Here is a 27,625-nt window from a genome sequence, read left to right as displayed (position 1 = left end):
GCGTTTAGTGATGCGCCACACTCGCGATTTCGGTGTTGGCATCTCAAACTATGCTTACTGGACTTTTTAAAGATGCTAAATTTGGCCCTTTCTTAATTCTACACCCGTGAAATATCGCTCACGTTTTTGGAAATCGACGCAAAGTTGGTCAAAATCACGCTGCGCGTAGCCCAGTCTCGGCGACTTTCTGGTCACTAAGTGACTATATTTCGGCCAGACTGCTCATAACCAAGCGTTCAAAAATTTTTTCTCTGTCCAATTCACTAAAAACCAAACTCTTCGCGTATTAGTTTAGAGTCCCTGGGACTCGGAAATATCGCCCAAGTTCCTGGAAATCAACCCAAAGTTTGTCAAAATCGCACTACGCGTAGCCCGGTCTTGGCGACTTTCTAGTCATTAGGTGGCTATATTTCGGCCAGACTGCTCATGACCAATCGTTCAAAAATTTTTCCTCAGTCCAATTCACTCAAAACGAGTCTTCTCGAATTAGTTTAGAGTCCATGGGACTCGGAAATATCGCCCAGGTTCCTGGAAATCGAACCAAAGTTGGTCAAAATCACGCTGCGTAGAGCCCGGTCTCGGCGACTTTCTAGTCGCTAAATGGTTATCTTTCGTTCAGACTGCCCATAACTTAGCGTTCAAAAATTTTTCCTCTGTCCAGTTTACTCAAAACCAAAGTCTTCTCCAATTAGTTTAGAGTCCCTGGGACTCGGAAATATTGCCCAAGTTCCTGGAAATCAACCCAAAGTTGGTTAAAATCACGCAGCAAGTAGCCCGGTCTCGACGACTTTAAGCACTGTCCAAATCGATAGACTTCCACGAGTGAAATACACGTGTGTGGATCTAAGAGAGGGCTTAAAGTAGCATCTTTAAAAAGTTAGGCAGAACTTGGCTGCGATCACCGCACCTAAAACGCAAGTGTGGCGCATCTCTAAACGCGCGAGGACTTACAAGAGAAAAGAAAGTTGATATGGGCGACAATCTTCAACCTAAGCGCTGTCCAAAATTTATAGACCTTCACAAGTAAAATGCGTTTGTGTAGATTTAAAGGAGGGCCAATACTAGCACCTTCGAACAGCCCCGTAAGCATAGTTAAGCATCCCCACACCAAAAACGCGAGTTTCCCGCATTGCTAAACGCGCAAAAACACGCCAGTGAAAAAAGATATAAATGGGCGAAAATCTTCAATCCAATGTCCAAAGCGACAGACTTCCACAAGTGAAATACACGTGTGTAGATTTGAAAAAGGGCCAAATCTAGCATCTTAAAAAAGTCCAGTAAGCATAGTTTGAGATGCCGACACCAAAATTGCGAGTATGGCGCATCTCTAAACGCGCAAAAACACGCGAGAAAAAAAAAAAAAGATAAATGGGCGAGAATCTTCAACCCAAGCATTGTCGAAAGCGACACACCTCCACAAGTGAAATACACGTGTGTAGATTTGAGAAAGGGCCAAATCTAGCACCTTTAAAAAGTCTAGTAAGCATAGTTTGAGATCCCGACACCGAAATCGCGAGTATGGCGCATTTCTAAACGCGCAAGAACTTGCTAGACAAAACAAAGTTGATATGGGCAAGAATATCTCAGACAAGCACTGTCCAAATCGATAGACCTCCACAAGTGAAATACACCTGTGTGGATTTGGGGTAGGGATGAAAGCAGCTAAAAGGCGAGTGTGACGCATCTCTAAACGAGCGACAACTTACGAGAGAAAAAAAGTTGATAATGGCGAGAATCTCAAACAATGTCCAAATCAATAGACTTCCATAAGTGAAATACACATGTGTAGATTTGAGAAAAGGCGAAATCTAGCATCTTAAAAAAGTTTAGTAAACATCGTTTGAGAATGCGAGACCAAAACCGTGAGTGTGGCGCTTCTCTAAACGCGCGAGAACTTGCTAGAGAAAACAAAGTTGATGTGGCCAAGAATCTCGTATCCAAGCACTGTCCAAATCAATAGACCTCCACAAGTAAAATACACGTGTGTAGATTTAAGGGAGGGCTAAAAGTAGCCTCTTTAAAAAGTTAGGTAAGCATTGGTTGGAAGCCCCGCACCTGAAACGCGAGTGTGGCGCATATCGAAGCGCGCAAGAGCATACGAGAGAAAAGAAAGTTGATATGGGCGAGAATCTCCAACCCAAACACTGTCCAAACTGATAGATATCCAGAAGTACAACACATTTGTCTAGATTTCGGGGAGGGCAAAAGATAGCATCTTTAAAAAGTTAGGTGAGTATGTGTTGGGATCCCTGCACCTAAAACGCGAGTGTGGCGCATCTCTAAAGGCTCGAGAACTTAGCAGAAAAAAGAAAGTTAATATGGGCAAGAATCTCCAACCTAAACACTGTCCAAGTCGATACACTTCCACAAGTGAAATACACGTGTGTAGTTTTAAAAAAGGGCCAGATCTAGCATCTTCAAAAAGTCCGGTAAGCATAGTTTGAGATGCCGACGCCGAAATCGCGAGTGTGGCGCATCTTTAAAGGCGCGAAAACATGCGAGAGAAAAAAAAATAAATGGGCGAGAATCTCCAACCCAAACACTATTTAAATCGATAGACTTTTAGGAGTGGAATACACGTGTGTAGATTTGAGAAAGGGCCAAATCTAGCATTTTGAAAAATTTTAGTAAGCATAGTTTGAGATCCCGACTCCAAAACCGCGAGTGTGGCGTATCTCTAAACGCATGAGAACTTACTAGAGAAAAGAAAGTTCATATGGGCGAGAATCTCTAACCCAAGCACTGTCCAAATCGATAGACTTCTACAAGTGAAAGACGTAGATTTGGGGGAGGGCTAAAAGTAGCATCTTTAAAACGTTAGGTAAGCATTGTTTGGGATTCCCGCACCTAAAACGCGAGTGTTAGGCATCTCTAAACGCGATAACTTACGAGAGAAAAGAAAGTTGATATGGGCGAGAATCTCTTACCCCATGAGGGGACGCAAATGATTTCTACCGTAAGTATCTCTTCCCGGTTTTTTTTTTTTTTTTTTTAATTCTATGAGAACAGGGCTGTATTACTCTAAGGCTGTGGTTGTAATTCGTAAAAACACTTAGTTCTTATAAATCGTTTAGATTTTCTTCGTTCCAGTTCAAACTTATGTTGGTGGAGCTTGGGTGGGCACTTTGTATGTAAACCGTGGTGTAAGATACCTTAAACTATATTTACTGTTCATGATGCACTGCTACGTTAGTCTGCTTTATAAATATTTAACTTCTTTGGTCGAGTTTTTAATTTCAATATGATTAACGTTCTTTTTATGCGTTCCAGTTGAAAATGATGCAAAGATGTCAATTTTAGTAATTTCAATTTGAAGAAAAGGTGCTGTCAGTACCTTCTTGTTACTTGATGAAAATTTTGTGGGGTCTGTTTTACCAGCGCGCTTCATGACGCCTCCTAGAATAAGCTATACCTTCCCTAGTTGAATCGTCATCAGTCTATCGTACGCTATTCAGATTATTAATTGGAAAAATAATTATACTTCTGAACCCTAGTTCCTCTATTTTCAGCGGATGGGGGGTGGACTCACTTCTTTCGGAGGTCGTTACTTACGGACTTTTACGATTCGTTGAGTGTACGAGCCATTGGCCAAGCGATTGCCCAAGCCATTGGCAGCCGTGCATGGTCACCTAAAACACTGACAATCTCTCTTAGCTCCATGTACTAAGTTTCTCCCCGCTCTTTTTTCTTTTGCCCTCGGCTGTGCAATTGTGCGATATTTTCCACACAATAACTTCAATTGTCGAGTATGATAATACTGCACGTGGCTCCCACTGCCAACGACATACTCAGACTAGTATTCCAGATCATCTGGGTTTTTATTCGTTAAGATCTGTTTTAGATTGATTAATCAAACGCCCCTTTACCCCCAGACTAGCATCTCGATGCAAGCTCAGAGTTTATTGTGATGGCTTTCGTTGGGTAAACAAGACATTTACGTCTGCTCGCCGCGCTCAACATCCATTCTTAGGTACTTTAGTATCTTTAAGTTCAGTTCGTAGATCTGAACTTGGCTCAGGGGGAGAAGCAGAGGAAGGTTCATGGTATTGTAACACTTACACCGGCTCTTGTTTCCATTTGGTACTTGATGACAGAATTTTCTTTCATCTTTCTTAGCAGAACCACGACCACACGAACAGCAGGTGTTCCTTTAGTACACTGTTACTAGATGTACTTGTCGAACTTACATGGGGTGGCATGGACTCGTTCACATTCTCCAAAGGTACCACACAGTGATATAATTCTGGTTGACCAACACTGTATCCCAGAGGAAGAGTTTTAGTAGCAACACAAGGCAACAGCGGGGAAACTGGTACCAGTGGCATGTGGTCCAGTGATGTGAAAAAGACAATGTTCAACCTCAGAATCTGGGATAGACCAATTCCAAGGACATTCCCCAACTCATCCATAAAAAATGGATATATAATATGAAAACATATGAAAAAAGAAAGAAGTAGTCAAATGTGTCATAATAAATATTTTAACAACCAAAAAAATATATATTAATATACTTGACAACACATTTTCCAGTTTCAAGAAGTTATTATTACTGGAAAGTATTATACAAATTGACAAGTTTGGTGTATTATTCCAACACATTCAACTTAGTAAATCCCTACATAGCTACACTCAAGTCATCCTTGCAGTCAGGAGGATGCAAGTTTTAAATGAAAGGATAGAATCTAATGTTAGCACTGATCCGTGTAAAGTTGCGATGTGGGATGTGGGATGTGGGATCTGTCCTATTGAAGCAAAACCTTAAAGGATATATGGTACCACTTAATATAATTTAATAGTTCTTTTGTTCCCATGTTCCTTGCAATATCAGGTCTTATCATATGGCTAGCTCCATGAGTGGGCAAGATGAATCAAATCCTGCTCTGTGATTGGCTACCCACCATGTCCGCAAGAAAAATTTCCGTGAAAGCCATAGACTAAATCCTTTATTGACCAAGCTTGTGTGGTCAAGATGGCAGGATATTGGCCTTGTTCTTTTTTTTGCGTGTTTATGGACGTTGACTCCGTCTCAGTCCATAAACACAGAAAAAGAACTTGGCCAATATCCAGCTATCTTGACCTCACACTTGGTCAATAGCCCATACAAATTGGCATGTCCACTTACTTGAAAAGTAACCACACTCTCTGTATTTGTTTACTTCCTCTTCATAATCCTCATTTGGTGACAATAGGGCATGTTTGTACCTTTGGGGATTGCTTAGCATCTCATTGACAACAAGCTCCTGCAATTCTTTCACGATCTTAAGGTCACTACTCTCTACCAATGAAATTCCAAGACAGCACAAATGCTTCTGTAGAGTAGACGGAGATGTTGAGATTTCCTTTAGCTGGCTTAGAATGTTGAGAAAAATGCTATCTGCTGGGAAGCCATAGGTCTCTGTGGCAAGTTTAAGGTTGTAGCCCAGTAGATTCTCATTTAGCCTTTCACAATGTTCAGCAACTTTCTCAGTTTTGAATGTGTAGTTACTGAACAAAAGTAAGCTGCAGGGCATCAAGTAGAGAAGCTTGAAACTCAACCTGGGATTTGTACAGATTGACCTTAGCTGATTGCAAATAACAGATATGTTCACAGCCTGGCAAAAAATGCTGTTTAGCTCGCTGTCAGTGAACCCATCATTGCTTGTGTCATGACAGTCAGCAGTGTTGTTATAGTACATTTCAAGTAAAATACTTTGCATGACTTGAGGGTCATACGCACTGGGTACACTGGCATTTTCAGGATCACTTGATTCTGGGATTATGCCAAACCTCTCAGTTGTTGGTTTAAACCCTTGATCTTCTAGTGCTGCTCTGTAGGATAAGATAGGCCTTACACAGGCTGAGGTTAACTCTGAAGCACTTCTTCTTTCATTCCAGATGTAAAAGAAGGTTGCCAATAATGCCTCAGCCAATTCACAACCAAGTCTTGATCGGGCTATTACAGCCCTCAAGTTTTTGTACAGATTTTCATTTCTGGTAGAGCCACCACCAACAGGAATCTCTGACAAACAGCCTCTTTCGATATGTACCTTCAAATTCACTATTTCATGCATAACATTTGCATTCAAAACAGCCTCCCCAGTGTCATATTTGATATCTTTCCATCTCTCTGTGAGACGTTCAAGGTTACTCATTATGGTTTGTTCATCTGGTGTCTCCATCTCCCTTATTTCACCTTGGTCTGCGTCACCTCTGAATATCATTTTAAAGTCATCTATGAAAGATGAGGACAGGTAGTGCTTTCTGTCCTTTGGCACTTTAGAGGTAACTCTTTGGATGGCATGAAACAAGTCAAGCTTAACTGACGTATTTGGAAAAATCTGCTGTAGTTTGCTGCGAACCTTGCAGCAGTCATCCACAAACATTGTATCACAAGTAACTTTCTGTTGATCAAATCTACACTTTAAATTCTTCAATATGTCCTCCACCCTACTCATTGCGGTACCCTTTGTTAGTTTGTAGGCGAGTACTTGGCCAACTTCATTTAAAACAATATACAGGGAATCGAATTGCGTAGACCATGATCCATCTGGGAGCATGCATCCAATGTTTGCAGCAGCTTTGAATGTGTGGTCGGCACTCATCCATTTCGCTGTTTTCTCACTCATGTTTTGCCGAAAAAACTGTTTATTCTCTTTAACAATGTACAGGAAGCACTGATGAACTGTATCCGTGCTAGGCGTTGGTCTCCACTCGTCAAAGGAAGAGAATTTTGGAAGTTTTTCTTTGTCTAAAGACGGATTTTTCTCTAGATATGTAGTGATATGTCTTGCGTACCTACACTGTCTTTCAGCAAAGTTGTCCAGGCATCTCTGCGCAAAAAACAGTTCAATTTCATTAAATGGCTGTCCGCTTGAAGCCGATGCAAAAATCAAAGAACAGAGCTTGGCAGTGAATCTTAACTTGTGACCAAGATGACATTTTATATCACCTGATGGTATGTTCTCTAGTAGTCTGGGGTCATGACCGGCGATTTCGTGTCCTTGAGTGCATCGATACACGCGGCTTACCAATAACATAGGACCATTTACGCAATAAATTTGTTGTGGCATATCTCGGTCACTCTTTCCATCTTTCCACTTACAAGGAGTAAGTATACTCGTCAGATGGCCGTGGTCATAATGAGGACAAGTGAATCCGTTCTTGAAACAATGATGCTGCTGTAATGGGTCCCAAATGATGACTCTGGGATGCACATAATCGCCAATGTTAGGGGCACTGCTAAAGTCTGGGTTCAAATCTTGCCCTGGCTCAACAATTACAGGTTCATCCACCTTTTCCCCCTGAAGTAAACGATCTTCATAGATTTTCACATTTTGCTGCACACAGCTTAACAATTCTTGAGTGATTTTCATCGCCAGGTGCTATGGAAACACTCCGCCATCTTGGAATTTCTTTTAGCTTTAAACGAGGCTTAACCGCGCTCAAAGCGAGGCTTGAGGCGAGGAGTGTCCAGGGCTTTCTCGGATGCAACTAACAAGTCTCGAACGGCCCAAATAATTACCCAGCTACCTGGCTCAAATGACCCAGTTGTCCCAAATGACCCAACCGGCCCAAATGACCCAACCGGCCCAAATGACCCAGCTGGTCCAAAATGACCCAAATGACCCAGATGGCCCAAATGACCTACTTGCCCCAAATGACCCAACTGGTCCAAATGACCCAGCTGGCCCAGTCGGCCCAGAAATCTATATCCCAGCTGGCCTAACAACCTCTGATGGCCCATGGCCTGAATGAACATAATAAAAATTCCCCAACTTGCTCTCCCGAAAAAAAATATTTTTTTGGAAATTGAATTAAGCCATCTAGTTGTTACGTTATCTTTTGGTTGACCGGTTGACGTGCTATCTTTTAGTCGACCTTGGTCACGCAATTTTCGTTAACCGGTACACGAGGACACAACCAAGCAGAGGAAGGTTCATGTTGTGTAATTCGTTCATTATTGCGGGATTACTTGATTTATCGGCATTTCCCGGTTTTGTCCGCTCACGTTTTTTTTTCCTGCCCAAGTCTTTCTTCACGTGTGTTTAGACGTCATCCGATATATAATGACCTTGTTTTGCTCCAGATTATTGGCGTCGGTGGAGTCCGCCAACATTTGAAAGCATCGGGAATGACTCGAACGCACTATTTACTTTTCAAGCACCATTAATATCGTAATTTCATTTTAAAGCTTGTCTCATATTCCATCGGCCCTTTCTGGTTTATTTTCTATTTAATATCATCGACATGTCACTGAAACAGATTATGGCGCCTTCCTTGGCCGCAAGACGAAGAACCCTAGTGAGAGTATGTAAGGAATGCTAGAAAAATTTCCTACCATTTCTCTGCGTTACTTACAGTAGAAGCCCCCTGCGTCCCGTCATGGACCGAACGCATGCAATAAAGTCTGTACACACGACCGAGGTCAAGATTCTCCCATACAGACCGACTAAGCTCGGTTAATAAGATGTTTATTATATGGCAAACAAGAACAATTTAATTCGTTCCGTCGCTTCGTTTCGTTCGAATTTAATTCGTAACTGGTTTGTAGGTAACTGACATTTTGCTTGCGAACGGCGATTAGCTGAAGTTAATTCTGCCAAAGTTTGCTCGTCCTCTTTACAGCTTTTTGGCACTTCGATTATTAAATGTTGTTAGAAGAAAACAGTCAATATTTTTACATTTTAGTTTGCAACTTTTTCACCGCAAAAACATTACTGGTCCCGATGCCGGTTTCGATGCCGGTCTAGATGGGAAAATCTAGACCGCTTTCAATACCGATTTCAGCCAATCAAATTCGTGAATTCGGTAGTTCCCAGTCCTTGTGAGACACAGCCATATAATAAATAAACATGTAATTTGGAATCAGGTTTACGACAAATTTGTGATCACTGCTGACGGTTGGTGCATATCACACCCAAAGACAATATAATGATGAAAGACTTTTTTTCTATCTAGACCTTTCGTCTTGAAAGGATATTCCTCACGATGTCCGCACTGATCAGGCCGGACTGCTTCAAAAACAATTGCACCTCCTAAAAAAATTCATGGAGCTGTCTAATTATGTTTCTCTTTTGATTAATAAAATTGATTTTGTACTCAACAGAACTTCCAGCTGCTTAAGGTCATTCCCAGTATTACACTGCGCATCCTCACTGCACAAAATTTATGACGTCATTAGCGCGCGTTCGTGCACGCACACATTGAAAACATGGCGGATTTGCCTTTATATTGAGTTCTGTCAGTTGAAAAATGGCTATAGCTCACTAACAAGATCGGGCACCCCAAATTTTTTTCCAGTTATTTCAATCAACTAATCATTAGCTTTGCGTGAGAAAAGACTGATCTGATGTCTATTGTTGAATAAATGAGGAAAATAACAGCTGCATTGTAGTCTTTTCTGTTTTACAGTTTGATAGCCGTGACAAGCAATTTGGTTCCAATATTTTAACAAGGATTCAGCTGTCTGTCAAAATCAAACTTAAAAGTTTATTTGTGTCCGACACAAGTATTGACCGTAGTTTGAGGCGTGTTTTCATGAATCTGGGCTCACAAAGAGTTTCCTATAACTTGGAATGCGTTCTTGTAATAAGCATTAAATAACGCTAAAATGGGACATTTTCAATGCCTCACTGTTCCTTAACGAGCACGGGCACCCTCCCCTTTTTTATTTTATAATTAAAGTTCTCGTATGATAAGTATTCATTGGACAAAGTTTGAACAAAAATCTGTGCGCAGTTTTATTTCAGGGGAATTACTTTAAGTTGTTGTTTTAATCAAGGACCACTTTTCTTTCCCTTTTGTAACAATCATTTTCTCTGCAAAAACCTAAACTTTTATTCCAATTCCAATTCCAAATTTCCTTACGATCAGTTTGATTAAATCATCTTCGATCGATAAACCGATGCAACGTGTTCTTTTTACTTGTCAACTTCCTGCTTAATGTTGGGGAAAATACATTCTGCCGTTTTATCAAACGGAACTATATACCCACTTTTAAGACTACCATTAGTTCATTATAAACTTTTCCTTTAGCCTATCAAGGAGTAAATGATTCAATCCTCCACCATTTTAAGCAAATAATAGGAGTAAAACATGATACCCAATTTTTTTTCAAACATTACTTGGCCTCACACTAGAGCTTTCAAGTATAATCTAAGTTCACTTAGAACCCACTTTGAGAGTGAAGGGGTAAAAGGTAATTACTTGGACTTTACTTAGTGACCATGGAAACGTTAATAAATCAAAGAGGCCGAAGTGCGCCGCCAAGTATGGTCTACACCACATTTGAGAACGCACGTTCTTTCCTTGACACGTTTGAAAATTGATGGCATCGCACGATAAAGCACTCATTTCCCTACAAAACCCGTACTTTTGTTCCAAATGCAAATTACCTTATGATTAGTTAAGTTAAAATTAGCCTCTATTGATCGATCGGTCGGCGCTGCGAGTTCTTTTTTACAGTCAACTTCCTGATTAATGTTTGTGGAAATTAATTGTACAATTTTTTTTTTAAAGGAAACTATTTACACACGTCTGTTCTTTACAACCTTTTCCGTAAAACCACCATGGAGAATATGAATAACAAGCTTACCCATTCATTGTTTTAAGCAAATAAAATGAAGTAAAACATACTAACCATCATTTGAAACCTTTATTTAAAAATCAAGGGAACAAAAAAACAGCAGATGCTTCTCTGTTGATCAACCCGTCAAATCTGAGGAATATGATATAAGCTTGGCGATGGATGACGCATCTTAGTCACAAATTATGGCAATCATTACAAAACTTTTCTGAAATTTTTTTTCCATTCTCGTCTTTAAAATTAACACGGCCACTCTTTTGTTTTGTTTTGTTTTATTTTTGTAAAGAAACCACAAAACAACCGATCATAAGCTTTTTAAGCTTGTCGTCAAGGCGTTGGTCGCAAAAAAGTTAAAACGATGAAGTGGGAAAATAAGTAAAGCTTTTATTTCATGAGCGCAATTTGAACTGAGTCACGTTACGTTTATCTGGCTGCGTTACAATCTACGCTAAGTGTCTATAAATGTCTTGACAAGTTGCGTCAGTGTTAAGTCAACATGCCATGTGAAAGATTAGTCCACGATGATTGGTCTTAAAACGATCAAAAAACTATAAATTTGGTCATGATATGACACTTGCATCTCAGCCTCACATGGTGCGGTTTACAGACCTCCTATTTTCCTCATCAAGTAACGATACGTTGTTATCGGCAAAGATTAATCGACGTTTCAATCGTTCAGTGAAACTAAAATATGATGAGAACAGAAGCAGCTACCAATAGCTCAGAGAACGCGACTGGTTCATCAAGAATTGTTCCTTCCAAGGCAGAAAGCATCGCATTGTGCACCGCATTTATTTTGATATTTGTATTTATTGTTGTAGGAAACTTGCTCACCATTGTTCTGTTTGCAGTAGACAGGAGCCTTCGTAAGAGAAGTTTGCTTCTAGTCATCAATATGGCGTTTGCTGACCTGATGTTAGGAACAGTGTCCCTACCGCTCTACATTTACATTGTTGGTTACAGTTTTGAACTTTGGAAAGGTGGTTGGTCGATGTCTTTGCCAATTTTCTACCCAATCGTTGATACCTTTTTGTCGCAGGCGTCGTTAATTTCTGCAGCTTTCATATCTGGTGAGAGATTTTATGCCATTTACTGGCCGTTTAAACACCGAACACTATCAATGCGAGAATACCGTATTATTGTTTTTACTGTGTGGGCACTGACTCTCGTCATCACCGCCCTCTTCAGTGCAACACATCTCTTGTTTTCATTTAAACGTGCTATGTATTATTGGATGCCATACGTCTTGATTATAACATTCATCATATGTGGCTGTAACATCGGCATTTGGAGAAAGTTTCGACGCGGAAATATCGCTTCACAACAGCAAAACAGAGACTCGCGAAACAAACGCTTAACAAAGACCTTGCTATTTGTGTCTATTCTTGCTTTGCTTTCCTGGATCCCTTTAGTTATTTTGAACGGTTTAACTTTTGTGTATGATGTCCAAATACCGTGGAAATTTTATGACCTGGTGAACGTTATAAATTACTCCAATTCGTTTGTAAATCCAGTCGTGTACGCATTAAGAATACCTGAGTTTAGAGAACGCCTGGTTTTGTGCTGGTTAAGAAGACCAGCGGCCGCCCCAAACATGGTAAATATTAAGAGAAGAAGTAACAAGACTCCGGCAACAGAGCTCAGAACTTTACGAACAGACAACAGTCTCCTACAGCTGAAGTTTAAACAGGAAGTTCTGGATACAAAATTTTAGAAACTCTGAATTGATGATGTAGACTATACGCTCTTGAATTGTAAAGCCACAACTAAACTACAAGAAAATTTTAACTTGGTTCAGGACCATGTAACATATAAACTACTATTTAACAAATTTGCAACCAGTTTAAGGCAATAATGCATGACATGCTTAGTGGGCGATTTCTTAACCCATAATTATTCCGCTGAATAATTTTGCGGTTGGTCAAAATTACGTAGCTCTTATTAACCGCGCACGAGGTATGTATGGGAAAATCTTGACCTGAGATCGTGAGTACAGATCGAACGCAGTGAGGTCTGTACACACAACCGAGGTCAAGATTCTCCCATACAGGCTCACTAAGCACGGTTAATAAGATGTTCATTATATGGCACAAACAAGGACAATTTGATTCGTTTAATGTAACTTGTTTGTACTAACTGACATTTTGTTTGCCAACGACGATGAGCTCAATCTAATTCTGCCAAAGTCTGCTCGTCTGCTTTACTTTTTTTTTTCTCATCAGGCGTTTTGGCTCTTCCAAAAATAAATATTGTTAGATGAAAATAATCAATGATTTTATTTTAGTTTGCATCTCTTTCACCGCGAAACATTACCGGTCTAGATGCCGGTTTAGATAGGAAAATCTACAATCATGGACAAACAGGGCCCTCCCTTAACACAAAACTTCCCATTCTTGAGCTTGCAAAACTTCCCAGCATTCTTTCGCTTGTTTCTCTCAGCTGCTGTGATGGCTGGAAGGTTTTACACACCTTATGACGTCAACGGTCCTAATTTGCATATTTTGACCGCACGCGGAATGTCGCACATTTTTGATTCGAATTAGCCGACTTCGAAACAGGAAAAAAAATTATTGCGCGCTTGTCCGAAGCCCAAAATCAAAAATTACCAAACAGAGAAACATAGACTTCAATATTTTAGGATAAAAAAAGTGGGGAAAATTTCATTTCATTCAAAAATTATCAAATATAGTTAAATTTGATTTAGAAACAAAACTTTTTTGTATGCTATACTGAAAAGCTATCCTCCTTGTGCATATTTTAATTGTATAATTTCTCAAGTAAGGAAAAGTTTACAGAGATCACATAAGTTTTAACATACAACTTATTTTTAAACAAGAAAAACTAAAGAGATCACATAAGGTTGTAACTCTTAATTTATGAAAAAAAGATCTTTATTTAAACGAAAGAATACTTGCAAGAGGAACGCTGTTCCTCATACATGTTAAGATGAAAAATCTTATTTTGAAAACCATTTCTAATATATTTATATAACCTTATTTCTACTTGTGGTCAGCATATCACTAGTACATAGAATTAAAAATATATTTTTAAACCTTATGCATGTCAGTTTCTTGTTTTGTTTTGTTTTGTTTTTTTTCGCATGCCGTCACCTTACAAATCAAAATCCCATTTCTTTAAATTTCCCGGGACATAAATTTCACTACCTAGCCAGTTTGGATCAGTCAAAGGATTGTTTTTCAATATCTAACTCGCATTCAAAGAAACTTTCGTTTATCATCTGAGTGGATCATATCTTACTTAATGGTACTTCACCAGACCTACTCACCTACCTCTCACAGCATTTTTGTACGCGCCATCATCATTCACCTGGCCTTCGACGAGTATCAAAAATAGAACGAACAATCCCACTTGTAATACCAACTGGCTCCATCCATCATACACCAATGTCCACCTGGATATCAATTCCTCCATCTGGCCACGTTAGAGCCTTTCTTCGAGTTTTTCTTCAAATTCTAGCTTCAATCAAACCCTCCACACTCGCCTTTCTTCACTTCGTTGAACAATTCACTCGAAATGGCTGCCGCTGACCACTATTACTATAGGGTCTTACATTACGTCATACAGATCACGCAATGATGGCGTGATCTTGTGAAAAACTTTTACGCCTCGCAAACCACTTCGCGACTTGCGAAAAAAAACATTTTTTTTCGTCAAAGTTTCGTTGGAATATCTGAAAGTAGTAAGATGAAGGAAAATATATTCCACACAAGGTATTTTTTATTTATCCTTTTTTTCTTTTTCACTAACAAGTTTTAAACTTCTTTCCTATTTCTTTTTCGTAACACGCATTCCCCCAAATTGTTTCTTTGTTTTCTCGTCCCTTCCCCATCCCCTCTTTATTATTCCATCGCTGATACAGCATACTTTTCTAAGATCCATCCTCTCATACGCCCAGTTTTATTATCATTTTTTCCTTTTCATACATTTTTCTCTCATTATTCTTCCATAATCTCCATTGCCTCGACGTTTCTTTTCCACAAGAAATCGGCACGAGGAAGTCGGGCATTGACCTGGTACCAGGTTAGAAGCATCCTCGCTCAGTTGTGCTTTGCCCCTGACGACTCACAACCGTTAGGAACCTTGGTGCCGATGCATCCTTCTTTCCTTTGCCCGGCCGGATGGTTTCCATTTCTCTCCATCTCTATCAGTCTTGAACCTTTTGTCGATACTTCGTTTCCTCGACCTGTACTCCTCAATCCAACTCCTTTAATAAAAAATAATACAATTTGCTCATATTAATATGTACAGGAATTACATTATTCCCAATTTTAAACCTCTAGTGCGAAAAAAATTTTAATATTTCTATATTCCCCCTCTACAATATCTACTTTTGAAACCGGTCCCAGATCCCCAAGACAGACAACCAACTCCTTCCCCACCCTCAACCCCTTATCAATAAACTAACCATAAACAGGATTTTACCTTGCCCTCTTTTTCAATATATTCCCAGGCAAATATTATTACATTTACTGCAACCTATATTTAAAGGGACACAGTCAGCTGGAGCACATGCGCATTAGATGTTATTTCACAGCTAATTTGCATATCACAGAGACGCGATCCATACTGTTTTTAGCCAAATATGATAAAAATAGCATCATAGAATGAGCAAAAGCACACTCAAAAAGAGGCTATTCAGTAAACGATTGAAAATCAAGCAAAACACTGTGAAGATTGAAGCGGATGTCCTTTGATTTCAGGTTGAGATGAACTTTTTTGAAAGTGAGAAAACTAGTGTCCAGGTTAGCGCGGTCCCAAAGCTGAATGTGTCCCTTTAAGAACGAAAATTGAAATGAAAAATAGTTCGTTTCTATTTATATGCCCAAGCAAATATCATCACATTTCCTGCAACCACCATTTAAGAACGAAAATATAAATGACAATGTTTCCTTTCTATCTCTACCCTTTTCCATTCTACAATATTTTCCCTTTTAAACTATTTCCTGACCCCTAAACGAGGTAACCCGAACCCTAATATTTTTCCCCCTTCAGATACCTTCTTTATTATTTTCCCACCCTCTTCGCACCATCCCACCCAACTTTCTAAGCTTATACTACATAGTCCCGAGAAGAATTTGTGCTTTAATGTCTTACAATTCCTTTAAATTTTAAACTTATCCCAAGGGAATTTTCTACCCAACCCTTTGGCCCTAAACTAACCCCAAAGAGGATTTTCTCTTAGCCCTTTCCTGAAAATAACCCTAAGAAATCTATTTACCCTTAACCTAACCCAAGATTTGTTTTTGTCCAAAATAAACGGAAAATTTTCCGACCAACCTTCAGACCTAAAACTAAATATGCGCCACACTTGAAAAAATGCGCCACACCTAAGAAAATGCGCCACACTTAGATAAATGCGCCTAACGTGGATAAATGCGCCACATTTAAGAAAATGCGGCACTCTTGGAAAAATGGCCACACTTAGATAAATGCGCCTAACGTGGATAAATGCGCCACATTTAAGAAAATGCGGCACACTTGGAAAAATGCGCCACACTTAAGAAAATGCGCCACACTTGGAAAAATGCGCCACACTTAAGAAAATGCGCCACACTTGGAAAAATGCGCCACATTTAAAAAAATGCGGCACACTTAAAAATATGAGCCACACTAAAAAAATATTCGGCACACTTGGAAAAATGCGCCACACTTAAGAAAATGTGGCACGCTTGGAAAAATGCGCCACACTTAAGAAAATGCGGCATACTTGGAAAAATGCGCCACACTTAAAAAAATGCGGCACACATGGAAATATGCGCCACACTTAAGAAAATGCGCACACTTGGAAAAATGCGCCACACTTAAGAAAATGCGCCACACTTGGAAAAATGCGCCACACTTAAGAAAATGCGCCACACTTGGAAAAATGCGCCACATTTAAAAAAATGCGGCACACTTAAAAATATGAGCCACACTAAAAAAATATTCGGCACACTTGGAAAAATGCGCCACACTTAAGAAAATGTGGCACGCTTGGAAAAATGCGCCACACTTAAGAAAATGCGGCATACTTGGAAAAATGCGCCACACTTAAAAAAATGCGGCACACATGGAAATATGCGCCAAACTTAAGAAAATGCGCACACTTGGAAAAATGCGCCACACTTAAGAAAATGCGCCACACTTGGAAAAATGCGCCACACTTAAGAAAATGCGGCACACTTGGAAAAATGTGCCACACTTAAGAAAATGTGGCACGCTTAGAAAAATGCGCCACACTTAAGAAAATGCGGCATACTTGGAAAAATGCGCCACACTTAAAAAAATGCGGCACACATGGAAATATGCGCCACACTTAAGAAAATGCGCCACACTTGGAAAAATGCGCCACATTTAAGAAAATGCGGCACACTTAAAAATATGAGCCACACTAAAAAAAATATTCGGCACACTTGGAAAAATGCGCTTCATTTAAGAAAATGCAGCACACTTGAAAAAATGTGCCACGCTTAAGAAAATGCGGCACACTTAGAAAAATGCGCCACACTTAAGAAAATGCGGCACACTTGGAAAAATACGCCACACTTTGAAAAAATGCGCCACACTTAAGAAAATGCCCCACACTTAGAAAAATGTGCCACACTTAAAAAAATCTGGCACACTTGGAAAAATGTGCTACACTTAAGAAAATGCGGCACACTTAAGAAAATGCTCCACACTTGGAAAAATGTGCCACACTTAAAAAAATCTGGCACACTTGGAAAAATGCGCCACAATTAAGAAAATGCGGCACACTTCGATAAATGCGCCTCACGTGGATAAATGCGCCTCACTTAAGAAAATGCAGCAGACTTGGAAAAATGCAGCACACCTGGAAACATGCGCCACACTTTGAAAAAATGCGCCACACTTAAGAAAATGCGCCAGACTTGGAAAAATGCACCACACTTGGAAAATTGCGCCACACTTAAGAAAATGCGGTACAATTGGAAAAACGTGTCACACTTAAAAAAATCTGGCACACTTGGAAAGATGCGCCACACTTAAAAAAAATGCGCCACACTTGGATAAATGCGCCTCACGTGGATAAATGCCTTACACTTAAGAAAATGCCCCAGACTTGGAAAAATGCGCCACACTTAAGAAAATGCGGCACACTTGGAAAAATGCGCCACACTTAAAAAAGTACGGCACACTTGGAAAAATGCGCCACACTTCAGAAAATGCGGTACAATTGGAAAAATGTGCCACACTTACAAAAAACTGGCACACTTGGAAAGATGTATCACACTTAAGAAATTGCGCCACACTTGGATAAATGCGCCTCACGTGAATAAATAGGCCACACTTAAGAAAATGCGCCAGACTTGGAAAAATGCGCCACACTTAAGAAAATGCTCAAACTTGGAAAAATGCGCCACACTTAAGAAAGTACGGCACACTTGGAAAAATGCGCCACACTTAAGAAAATTCGGCGCACTTCGATAAATGCGCCACACTTAAGAAAATACCTGACATCAAGAAAATTTTTACCACGACCTTCAAGCAAAATTAACCCTTGGCTAGAGTTTTCTTACCCTGCCTGTTAATACCCTTTTACCTTTTGTACAGCTACAACAACTTAACCTCTCATGGAACTAGATCACATCCCAACTTAACAGTTTTTTAACAACCGCATATGGTAACAATCAAGACAGCTTATTACTAATGAACGCCTGCAACTTTTCCACTCACTTAATGGAGACGTCTTCTACCCCATCCTAACCTGGTCCACCCACATTCAGCAGCTTTTCTGGAAGAAACCAACAACAGACACTCTTTCCAACTTATGTTATTTTTCATTGGCAATGGCTGTTCAACAGAATTAATAGCAAAATGGGTCCTGACCTCTCAACATTGGGCTTCACATTTCAAAGGAGAAAAGAGAACGAGGCAAATTGACTTCATTGTGCTAAACTTCACTTCTAAAGCCAACATCTGGTTCTATTTTGACATTCACCACGGTCAATGGCTATATCTGAATGGAGAAAAAAGAGATTCAATCAACCAATACTCGTTTATAAATTTGTATACATGGAACGGTCTTGTTTACTGCAATCTGCATCAGTCATATTAAATTATACACAACACTGGTAACTATGCTTTTTCATTATGCTGATGGACAAGAACGATAATAATAACAACTAACTGACCAAAAAAGCTGTCCCTCATACACGAAACTCACCCTCTCTAGCTATTTTGACATAATATACGCCCACTACCCAGACTATAATACCCTATTTTACATATTCACACCCTTCATACGCAAATAAAACAAACCTATATAGCTAACCCCGTTAAATAAAAATAACCATAACACAACAACCACCATAATTACCCCTTAAATTGCTGTTTTCCATGTAGAGAAAAATTCTCCTACCCTTACCCTCATAGAGATTTATTACCCCACCCCAAGGACTCATGCAAACCCCTAAAGTATTTCAACCAGACCCTTCATCAAACCTTCAGCATTTATTGTGCTATCTTTCACTCAATTTTTCTTAATTCTGCAAATGTTTTGTTTTCTATTAATTTATTTCCTATCATTATATTTTATTTATTTACTTATTTTATTTTATCTAATTTTAATTAATTAATTTTTTGTTGTTGTTGTTCTACCTTGTGGTTGACGTGGCTGCATTACAGTTTGTTGGTCCCTCAACGTTGGTGCAAGATTTAGCAACTAACCTTGACATCTTATTTTTGAATAATTTCCGCCTACACCCCCCCCCCTCCTCCCCCTAACCCCACCGACACACTTAACTTCAGAAATTAAACCAACCCTTGCAAACCTTGAAGTACCTTTCCACGAAACCACCAAACGTCTTCCCCACCACCACTACCTAACTTCCCTTCCATATCAATAACTTAAACTTAAGGTACTGAACATTTTTACCCCCTTTCCTTACTATTTCATATGCTCATGGTTGCTTTGACTTAACATTTTTTTTCCTCTAACTATTTCATTTCTTCACCACAATTCAGCTGGAGTGTGCTGTGTTTCAGAGGTCGCTCCCTCGATTTTACCACTAACCTAAACGTTAATCTTTTGTCTATTTTATTTACATCCATAGGCATTCCCACCCTTGCATACATTTCTTTTTTCTGTTTACCCACTGATCAGGAGATTTTTCATCAGTGGAGTAGGAACCCACATTCTTGGGATTCCATATATCAACACCAAAGGAAGCCACGAAGGTTGCTAGTGAAACTACTGACTAATATACTTAATACAAAATGAAAGGATTCCTTTCCCAACATAACTTAGATTTTATTACCATGCCACATTACCTTATACTTAGTATAATATAAGGCCGTGTTCTACTGGGATCAACCGTTTCGACTGGAACCGGTTTAATTTGGGTTGATACGTGTGACGTTTCTCAATAGATCACTTTCCTAACCATTTATGGTTGAAACGCGGTAACTCCTGGAAACAGTCCTCACGCGAGCTACAATCACGCGGCATGATCACGAAATGCTTTTTGAACTGTTTCAAACTGGTTTAAAGCCGGTTCAAAAAGCCTTGAGCAACCAAACCAGCCAAAAACGGTTTTTCCCAAATAGAAAACGAAAAAACCCACCAGCCAGAAACAGTTGAACCCAACAGAACACGACCTAAATTTATTGTATGTATTTTGCGTTTTTTTTTTTTTTTCGCTCGGCTAGTTAGGCTAGGAGCGTGTTCCTAAGTCGCTAAAAGGACAATTACTAGCCCAAGAACAAGTTCAGCGCACTGTGTAACATTGAAATTTCATTCCAAGTTTATCTTTAATGATTGGCGTATATTAAGGAAAAAGGTGACTACATGTCAACTGATGCCGTCAAACATTGTTAACTCCTTCGGCTTTGGGTATTAGCTGTTTCCTCGACAAGTTTGAAAATTGAAGGCATCCCACGACACAGTACTTACACCTTGCTTTCACATAACAGACTTTCTCAAAGTTGTAATTAATTATTACTCGGGCGTCCGTAGGAAAGCCTGAGTCATAAAATGCAAGCGATTTGGTCGCCAAAAGGGATCATGGTCCCAGGCGTTCCATGCGTAGACCGTGGAAACTGGGGACGAGAAACGCGACACTGCTCGCTCTTTGTGACAGACTGCGGTATTTTGCGAAGAACGTTTTAGCAAGAATCGCGCCTTATACGTTCATCTCACATACAGAGATGTCGATCGTTTTCGGAAAGGGTCGGTCCACGAATTATATTGCTTGAAAGCCAGCCTGGTAAGCAAAGTTCACGCTCGAAATATTTTAGCTATAGCGCTGTTAATTTTCACTTCCACTACAAAACTCATAACCTCTATCGCTCGATTGGTCGATGCTACGAGGTATTTTTTACAATCAACTTCCTGTTTAATGTTTGGGAAAATTAATTATACAGTTTTATTAAAGGGAACTATTTACACACGTTTGAGATAACCGTCAGTTCTTTACAAACTTTTCCGTAAAACCACCATGGAGTATATGAATAACAAGCTTACTCGTTCACTGTTTTAGGGGAATAAAATGAAGCAAAACATCCCAACCATCATTTGAAAAAAAAAACAGCAGATGTTTCTGTGTTGATCAACTTGTCAAATTTGAGGAACATGACATAAGCTTCGCGATGGATGACGCAACTTAGTCACGATTTATGGCAATCATTATAAAACTTTTCAGAAAAATATATTTTTTCCGCGTCTCTCAAACTAACACGGCCACTCTTTTGTTTTGTTTTATTTTTGTTACGAAAAAACAAAACAACCGATCTTAAGCGTTTTAAGCTTTTCATAACGACGTTTTTCGCAAAAAAGTTAAAATGATGCAGTGGGGAAGTAAGTAAAGCTTTTATTTCATGGGCGCAATTTGAAGTCATGTACAGAAAAGCATCCTGCCGTTGTTGATTCTTTGTTCCTGTCACGTTTATCCGGCTGCGTTACAATCTACGCTCATTATTAGCAAGCGAAATAATACAATTGAAACAAGCGATCAATAATATTTGGAATAACTATCAAGCCCAACATGCACGAATTGAGGACCTATCTTGAAGTCCCTGTGTCGTTTTCTTTTCGCAGAAAGACCGTAGTGTCAACCTCATGTCCGTGTTGAAGCCGGTAAACACTGCAGTCATAACACGCTCGCAGACGTATTAAGTTGCACATGGGTGTCTATAAAGTCTTGACAAGTTGCGTCAGTGTAAAGTCAACTCAGACATGTCATGTGAAAGATTAGTCCACAATGATTGGTCTTAAAACGGTCAAAAAACTACAACTTTGGTCATGATCTGTCACTCGCTCCTCTTTCTCATATATTGCGGTTTACAGAACTCCTATTTTTCCCATCAAGTAACGATACGTTATTATCGGCAAAGTTTAATCGACGTTTCAATCGTTCAGTGAAACTAAAATATGATGAGAACAGAAGCAGCGACCAATAGCTCAGAGAACGCGACTGGCTCATCAATAATTGTTCCTTCCAAGGCAGAAGGCATCGCATTGTGCGCCGCATTTATTTTGACATTTGTATTTATTGTTGTAGGAAACTTGCTCACCATTGTTCTGTTTGCAGTAGACAAGAGCCTTCGTAAGAGAAGTTTGCTCCTAGTCATCAATATGGCGTTTGCTGACCTGATGCTAGGAACTTTGGTTCCACCTATGTTCGTTTACGTTGTCGGGTTTGAATATCAGTTTTGGTCTGCCGGATTGCCGATGTATTTTTCAGCTTTGCGCCGGATCGTTTATACCTTTTTCTCGCAGGCCTCCTTAACTTCAGCAGCTTTCATATCTTGCGAGAGATTTTACGCCACTTATTGGCCACACAAGTATCGAAGACTATCATTACGAGCATACCGCATTGTTATTTGTTTGATCTGGGTAGTTTCTTTGGTTTTTGGCGCCATCTTCCCTGCATTGAAGCTCTTTATTTCAAGCAAACACGCTATATATCCTTGCATGGTATACGCCCTGATTGTTATATTCATCATATGTGGTTGTAACATCGGCATTTGGAGAAAGTTTCAACATGGAGGGGTCGCAACACAGCAACCATGCAGAGCCTCGCAAAGCAAACGCTTAACAAAGACCTTGATGTTTGTATCTACTCTTGCTTTGCTGTCGTGGCTCCCTTTAATCATTTCGATCAGTCTAAAATTAGTCTATCACGTCCAGATACCTAGCCTTTGGTATTACCCGGTGGTAGTTTTGAATATATCGAGCTCCTTTGTGAATCCAGTTTTGTACGGGTTAAGGATTCCTGAGTTCACAGAAGCCCTGGTTTTGTGCTGCTCTAAGAGGTCAGCGGCGCCGATCATTACAGCAACTAAAAGACACAGGAAAATAAGAATAGAGCCCGGTCTACTACAACTGGCGTTTGAACAGGAAGTGATGGATACCAAACTGTAGTGAAACGAGACAATAGAACGTCTAGGTTGATACTGCAGGTTTTACTTTCTAATATTTCATAACAAAACATTGTTTTGAACATTGTTAATAAATCATGCTAATATTTGATTCTACGGTATGCAATGTTAAAAATATTGTGTATCGTCAGTGAACTCAACAAAAGGTTGAATAAGTGAAACTTTGGATCTCAACTTTATTAGTACAGCATTAATGTACTCCCTATAAACACAGCACAAAATACAAGAGGTAATTAATTATCTTCATGCAATATCTTGTTACGATGATAGCTGGGAATTAAAATAAACCTCAAAATTAACAAGGATCCCTTAGAAAATTTTTGGGCTTGGCCAACGATTTTTTAATTCGCCTTAATACTAGGTGAACATAACTTTGTAGTTGATCAAAATATACAGGTACGAAAGAGAATTAGCAGCAGCTATGAATATTATGATAAATAAGGACGAAAATATCAAAAGATGTGTGCCCGTTTCTACATCTGTAATAGGAACCGTATTCCTTGAAGAAGTGTACTGAGTTTTCTTTAAATATAATTTTGTAGAGGCCTGAGTTGAAGTTTGGTGACTAATTTATGACCGTTGAAGCATGTAACTCCCAGAAGAAATTAAGCGAAAAGAGAACTTCATGTTTTTGTCCACACTCGTCATGTGCGGACTTTTAAACTGTACTGATCATCCCGCTTCCGAAACCATTTCACTTTCTACAAAATCTCATGCAGCTTTCTAAGTAAGTTTTGTCCTTCGATTGAAAATAATGTACTTTTCTAACCATTTACGGTTGAAACGCGGTAACTCCTTGCAATAGTCCTCACGCGACCTACAATCATGCTTTTTAAACAGTTTCCCCCAGGTTTGAGGCCGGTTAAAAAAGCCTTGATCAAGCAAAGCAACAGAAAACGGTCTTCCCCCAATAGAACACGAAAAGACCCAACAGCCAGAAACGGTTGATCCCAATAGAACACGACCTAAATGTATTCTATATATATATATATATATATATAAATATATATATATATTTTTTTTTCGCTTGGCTAGTGAGGCTAAGAGAGTGTTCCTAGGTCGCTAAAAGGACAATTACTTGCCCAAGGACAAGTTCAGCGCACTGTGCAACATTGAATTTTCATTCCAAGTCCATTTGTTTTACCGAAACTGAAATTTAAGACAAAGAGAGCGCCAATGGTTATTTGATGGTCATTATTCAAATTTGTGGGCCATAAAATGGACAACGAAGACAGATGCCGCATCTCTATCACTTCATTAACACTGGGCCGCTAACCATGTGCACTCAATTGCCAATCTAACTCCAAATGGCATGGTAAAACCAACTCCAAATCTCTAAGTTTACTTTCCCCGTCGGAAAGGCTTATAACCATAACTTATAAACTCGAGTTAATAGAGAATTAAGCTGTAAGGTATGGTTCCTCAATGGTAAATACTTCTCGGAAATTCAATATCAAACAAGACATTGAGTTAATATGATTCTGTTCCTTATTCTTTTGTAAAGTTAGAACGGCAAATATTTCCTTTTTAAACTAAAATGTTTAATTACGTGCGCCGCCAGAGACTAAATATCGAGGATTAGCTTGTGACAGATGGCAATTCACGAACGCAGCAAAATTAGAAAGTCACAGTAGGTCTGGTGGATATATCTGCTGTTTTCGCTTATAAATCGCTCTGCACATGTAAATCACTTTATACATGTATTTTGTAAAAAGAAAAATGTCGAACACTCCTAATGTCAATGGATTGCTGAAGAACTCCATGAACTATAAAAAGTAATTATTCATGCAATATTCATGCAATATTCATACAATATTCATATTCATTCATATTTATGACGTACACCTAACGTCAATGGATTGCTGAAGAACTCTATAAACAATAAAAAGTTAATATCCATGCAAACCAAACAACTACATCTATTAAATTATCAATGACTTACCCAGCTGTTGATTAGGCTATTCTTCCTTCCTTTTTAACTCAAAGAATAATTGGCTGATAAACTAAAATAAAATGAGACATTTAACAATCACGTAACAGCAAAAAACTCGAAAATGCAGATAAAAATTCACAATATCCCTAGAATTTAAGTAGGAACCTGTCTCAAAATACAGTTCTGTGATATTTCCGTGTAAAGTTAAACAAATATACCAGCGTTTTTCACGGTAGCCGAGCACCAATTTGTTCATTATTCTGTTTCGGACCAAGCTCATTGTGAATTTTAAATTCTTGCAAAAGGAATATGAAAGTCCGGATAATTTAGTACCCAGAAATGAGTGCTATTTTGATTGAGGACTTCCATTGCATTTTTTTGCAAAAATTTATTTCATACTGAGTTTTAAAAGCAAATAGTTTCTAACCATTTCAAGAAATTCAAATTTAGTCTAGCAAGAACAGTGCATAAAAGCTGCGGACTTTTGATTGGTTAACCATTAACAATTCGCGTACATCAAGGAAAAAGTTGACAATATGCCACTTAGTGCCGTCAGACGTTGTTACGTAAACGCCCACGGTTTTGCGCATGAGCTGTTTCCTCGTCACGAGACAACACTTCAGACCTTGCTTTCTGTCAAAACTAACCTTCTTAGACCATTTTTTATGGATAACATTTTAAATTTTGAACATTTTAGCCTTAAATTTTGTTTAGAATGCTCGTGTAAACTTTCCAATGGATCTCCAATATGGTTGCAGTATCCTCATTATAATTTTGCATTGTACATATAGATCTGAAACGGAATTAGTGTTCAACAGAGCTTCAAGCTGCTCAAGCTATTGTTTTAACAAAGGATCGTTTCGCTTTCTCTTTGGTAACAGAGCAGACGTTTATTCCTACTCCAAGTTTCCTCAGCATAAATTTCCTCGATCGATCCATCGATGCTTCGCGATCTTTTTAATTATAAGCTGCCTGTTTAATCTTTGAAATAACTAATTCTATAATTTTATGGCCACTAGCGTAAGCAATCCAAATTCCGAGTAACAAAAACAGTTTAAAAAGCTGATGTCACCTAAAATTAGCTTTTCACTAAATTTACCAGTTATTACAACGATGATTAGTCAATTTTAAAACGTGAAATGTCCATTCGTGTTGCCGCCTTGATTCGCTTTTTCTTTCAATCGCCTTGGGTCAAAAATTCCACTTAGCCGATAGTTATTTGCAGTGAGCACAAAATAACAAGGAAATAAACATGTTAAAGATATCGACGAGTTCCACAAAATATATTAGCACGTTTAGCCAGGCAGGCTCAGTGACCCGTTAATAACTGTGTCTTAAAAAGTACCAATACAAGATATAAGCTACAATATAAGCTTTTCTTAAGAGGAATTCATCCATCATTTCTAAGTTTTAATTTAATGATTGGCGTATATTAGGGAAAAAGGTGACTACATGTCAATTGATGCCATCAAACATTGTTAACTCCTTCTTCTTTGGGTATTAGCTGTTTCCTCGACACGTTTGAAAATTGAAGGCATCGCACGATACAGTACTTACACCTTGCTTTCATATAACAAACGTTCTCAAAGTTTTAATTGTTTTTATTTTTTTAATCTTTTTTAATATTTAGCGCTGTTAATTTTCACTTTCCTTACAAAACTCAAAACCTCTATCAATCGATCGGTCGATGCTGCGAGTTCTTTTTTACAATCAACTTCCTGCTTAATGCTTGGGGAAATTAATTGTGCAGTTTTATTAAAGGGAACTATTTACAGACGTTTGAGATAACCGTCAGTTCTTTACAAACTTTTCCGTAAAACCACCATGGAGTATATGAATAACAACCTCACTCATTTAAAACTTTTCTTTAAAACATGTCTTGACAGGTTGCGTCAGTGTAAAGTCAACTGAGACATGTCATGTGAAAGATTAGTCCACGATGATTGGTCTTAAAACTGTAAAAAAAACTACAAATTTGGTCATGATCTGTCACTCACTCCTCTTTCTCATATATTGCGGTTTGCAGAACTCCTATTTTTCTAATCAAGTAACGATACGTTATTATCGGCAAAGTTTAATCGATGTTTCCATCGTTCAGTGAAACTAAAATATGATGAGAACAGAAGCAGTTACGAATAGCTCAGAGAACGCGACTGGTTCACCAAGAATTGATCCTTCCAAGGCAGAAAGCATCGCATTATGCACCGCATTTATTTTGATATTTGTATTTATTGTTGTAGGAAACTTGCTCACCATGGTAGACAGGAGCCTTCGTAAGAGAAGTTTGTTTCTAGTCATCAATACGGCGTTTGCTGACCTGATGTTAGGAACTGTGTCCCTACCGCTCTACATTTACATTGTTGGTTACAGTTTTGAACTTTGGAAAGGTGGTTGGTCGATGTCTTTGCCAATTTTCTACGTAATCGTTGATACCTTTTTGTCGCAGGCGTCGTTAATTTCTGCAGCTTTCATATCTGGTGAGAGATTTTATGCCATTTCTTGCCATTTAAATACCGAACACTATCAATGCGAGAATACCGTGTTATTATTTTTACTGTGTGGGCACTGACTCTCGTCATCACCGCCCTCTTCAGTGCAACGCATCTCTTGTTTTCATTTAAACGTTCTACGTATTATTGGATGCCATACGTCTTGATTGTAACATTCATCATAGGTGGTTGTAACATCGGTATTTGGAGAAAGTTTGGACGCGGAAATATCGCTCCAAA

The 27,625-nt window shown here is 39.0% G+C and overlaps 2 protein-coding genes across 2 annotated transcripts in view; one reads left to right on the top strand and one right to left on the bottom strand.

The window, feature by feature from the left end:
• LOC145498797 (uncharacterized) overlaps positions 1-27,625 on the bottom strand; it is a 309,169-nt gene that overhangs the window by 93,322 nt on the left and 188,222 nt on the right. The window lies entirely within an intron of this gene.
• LOC145464364 (adenosine receptor A3-like) lies at positions 11,256-12,278 on the top strand. Its single transcript, XM_081448228.1, has one exon. It carries the CDS (start codon positions 11,256-11,258, stop codon positions 12,276-12,278), a length of 1,023 nt encoding a protein of 340 aa, XP_081304354.1.

Source organism: Orbicella franksi, chromosome 1 (assembly GCF_964199315.1).
Source record: "Orbicella franksi chromosome 1, jaOrbFran1.1, whole genome shotgun sequence".
NCBI lineage: Eukaryota > Metazoa > Cnidaria > Anthozoa > Scleractinia > Merulinidae > Orbicella > Orbicella franksi.
Note: the sequence above shows the minus strand (reverse complement) of the source record. Positions and strands in the feature narration are given on the sequence as shown.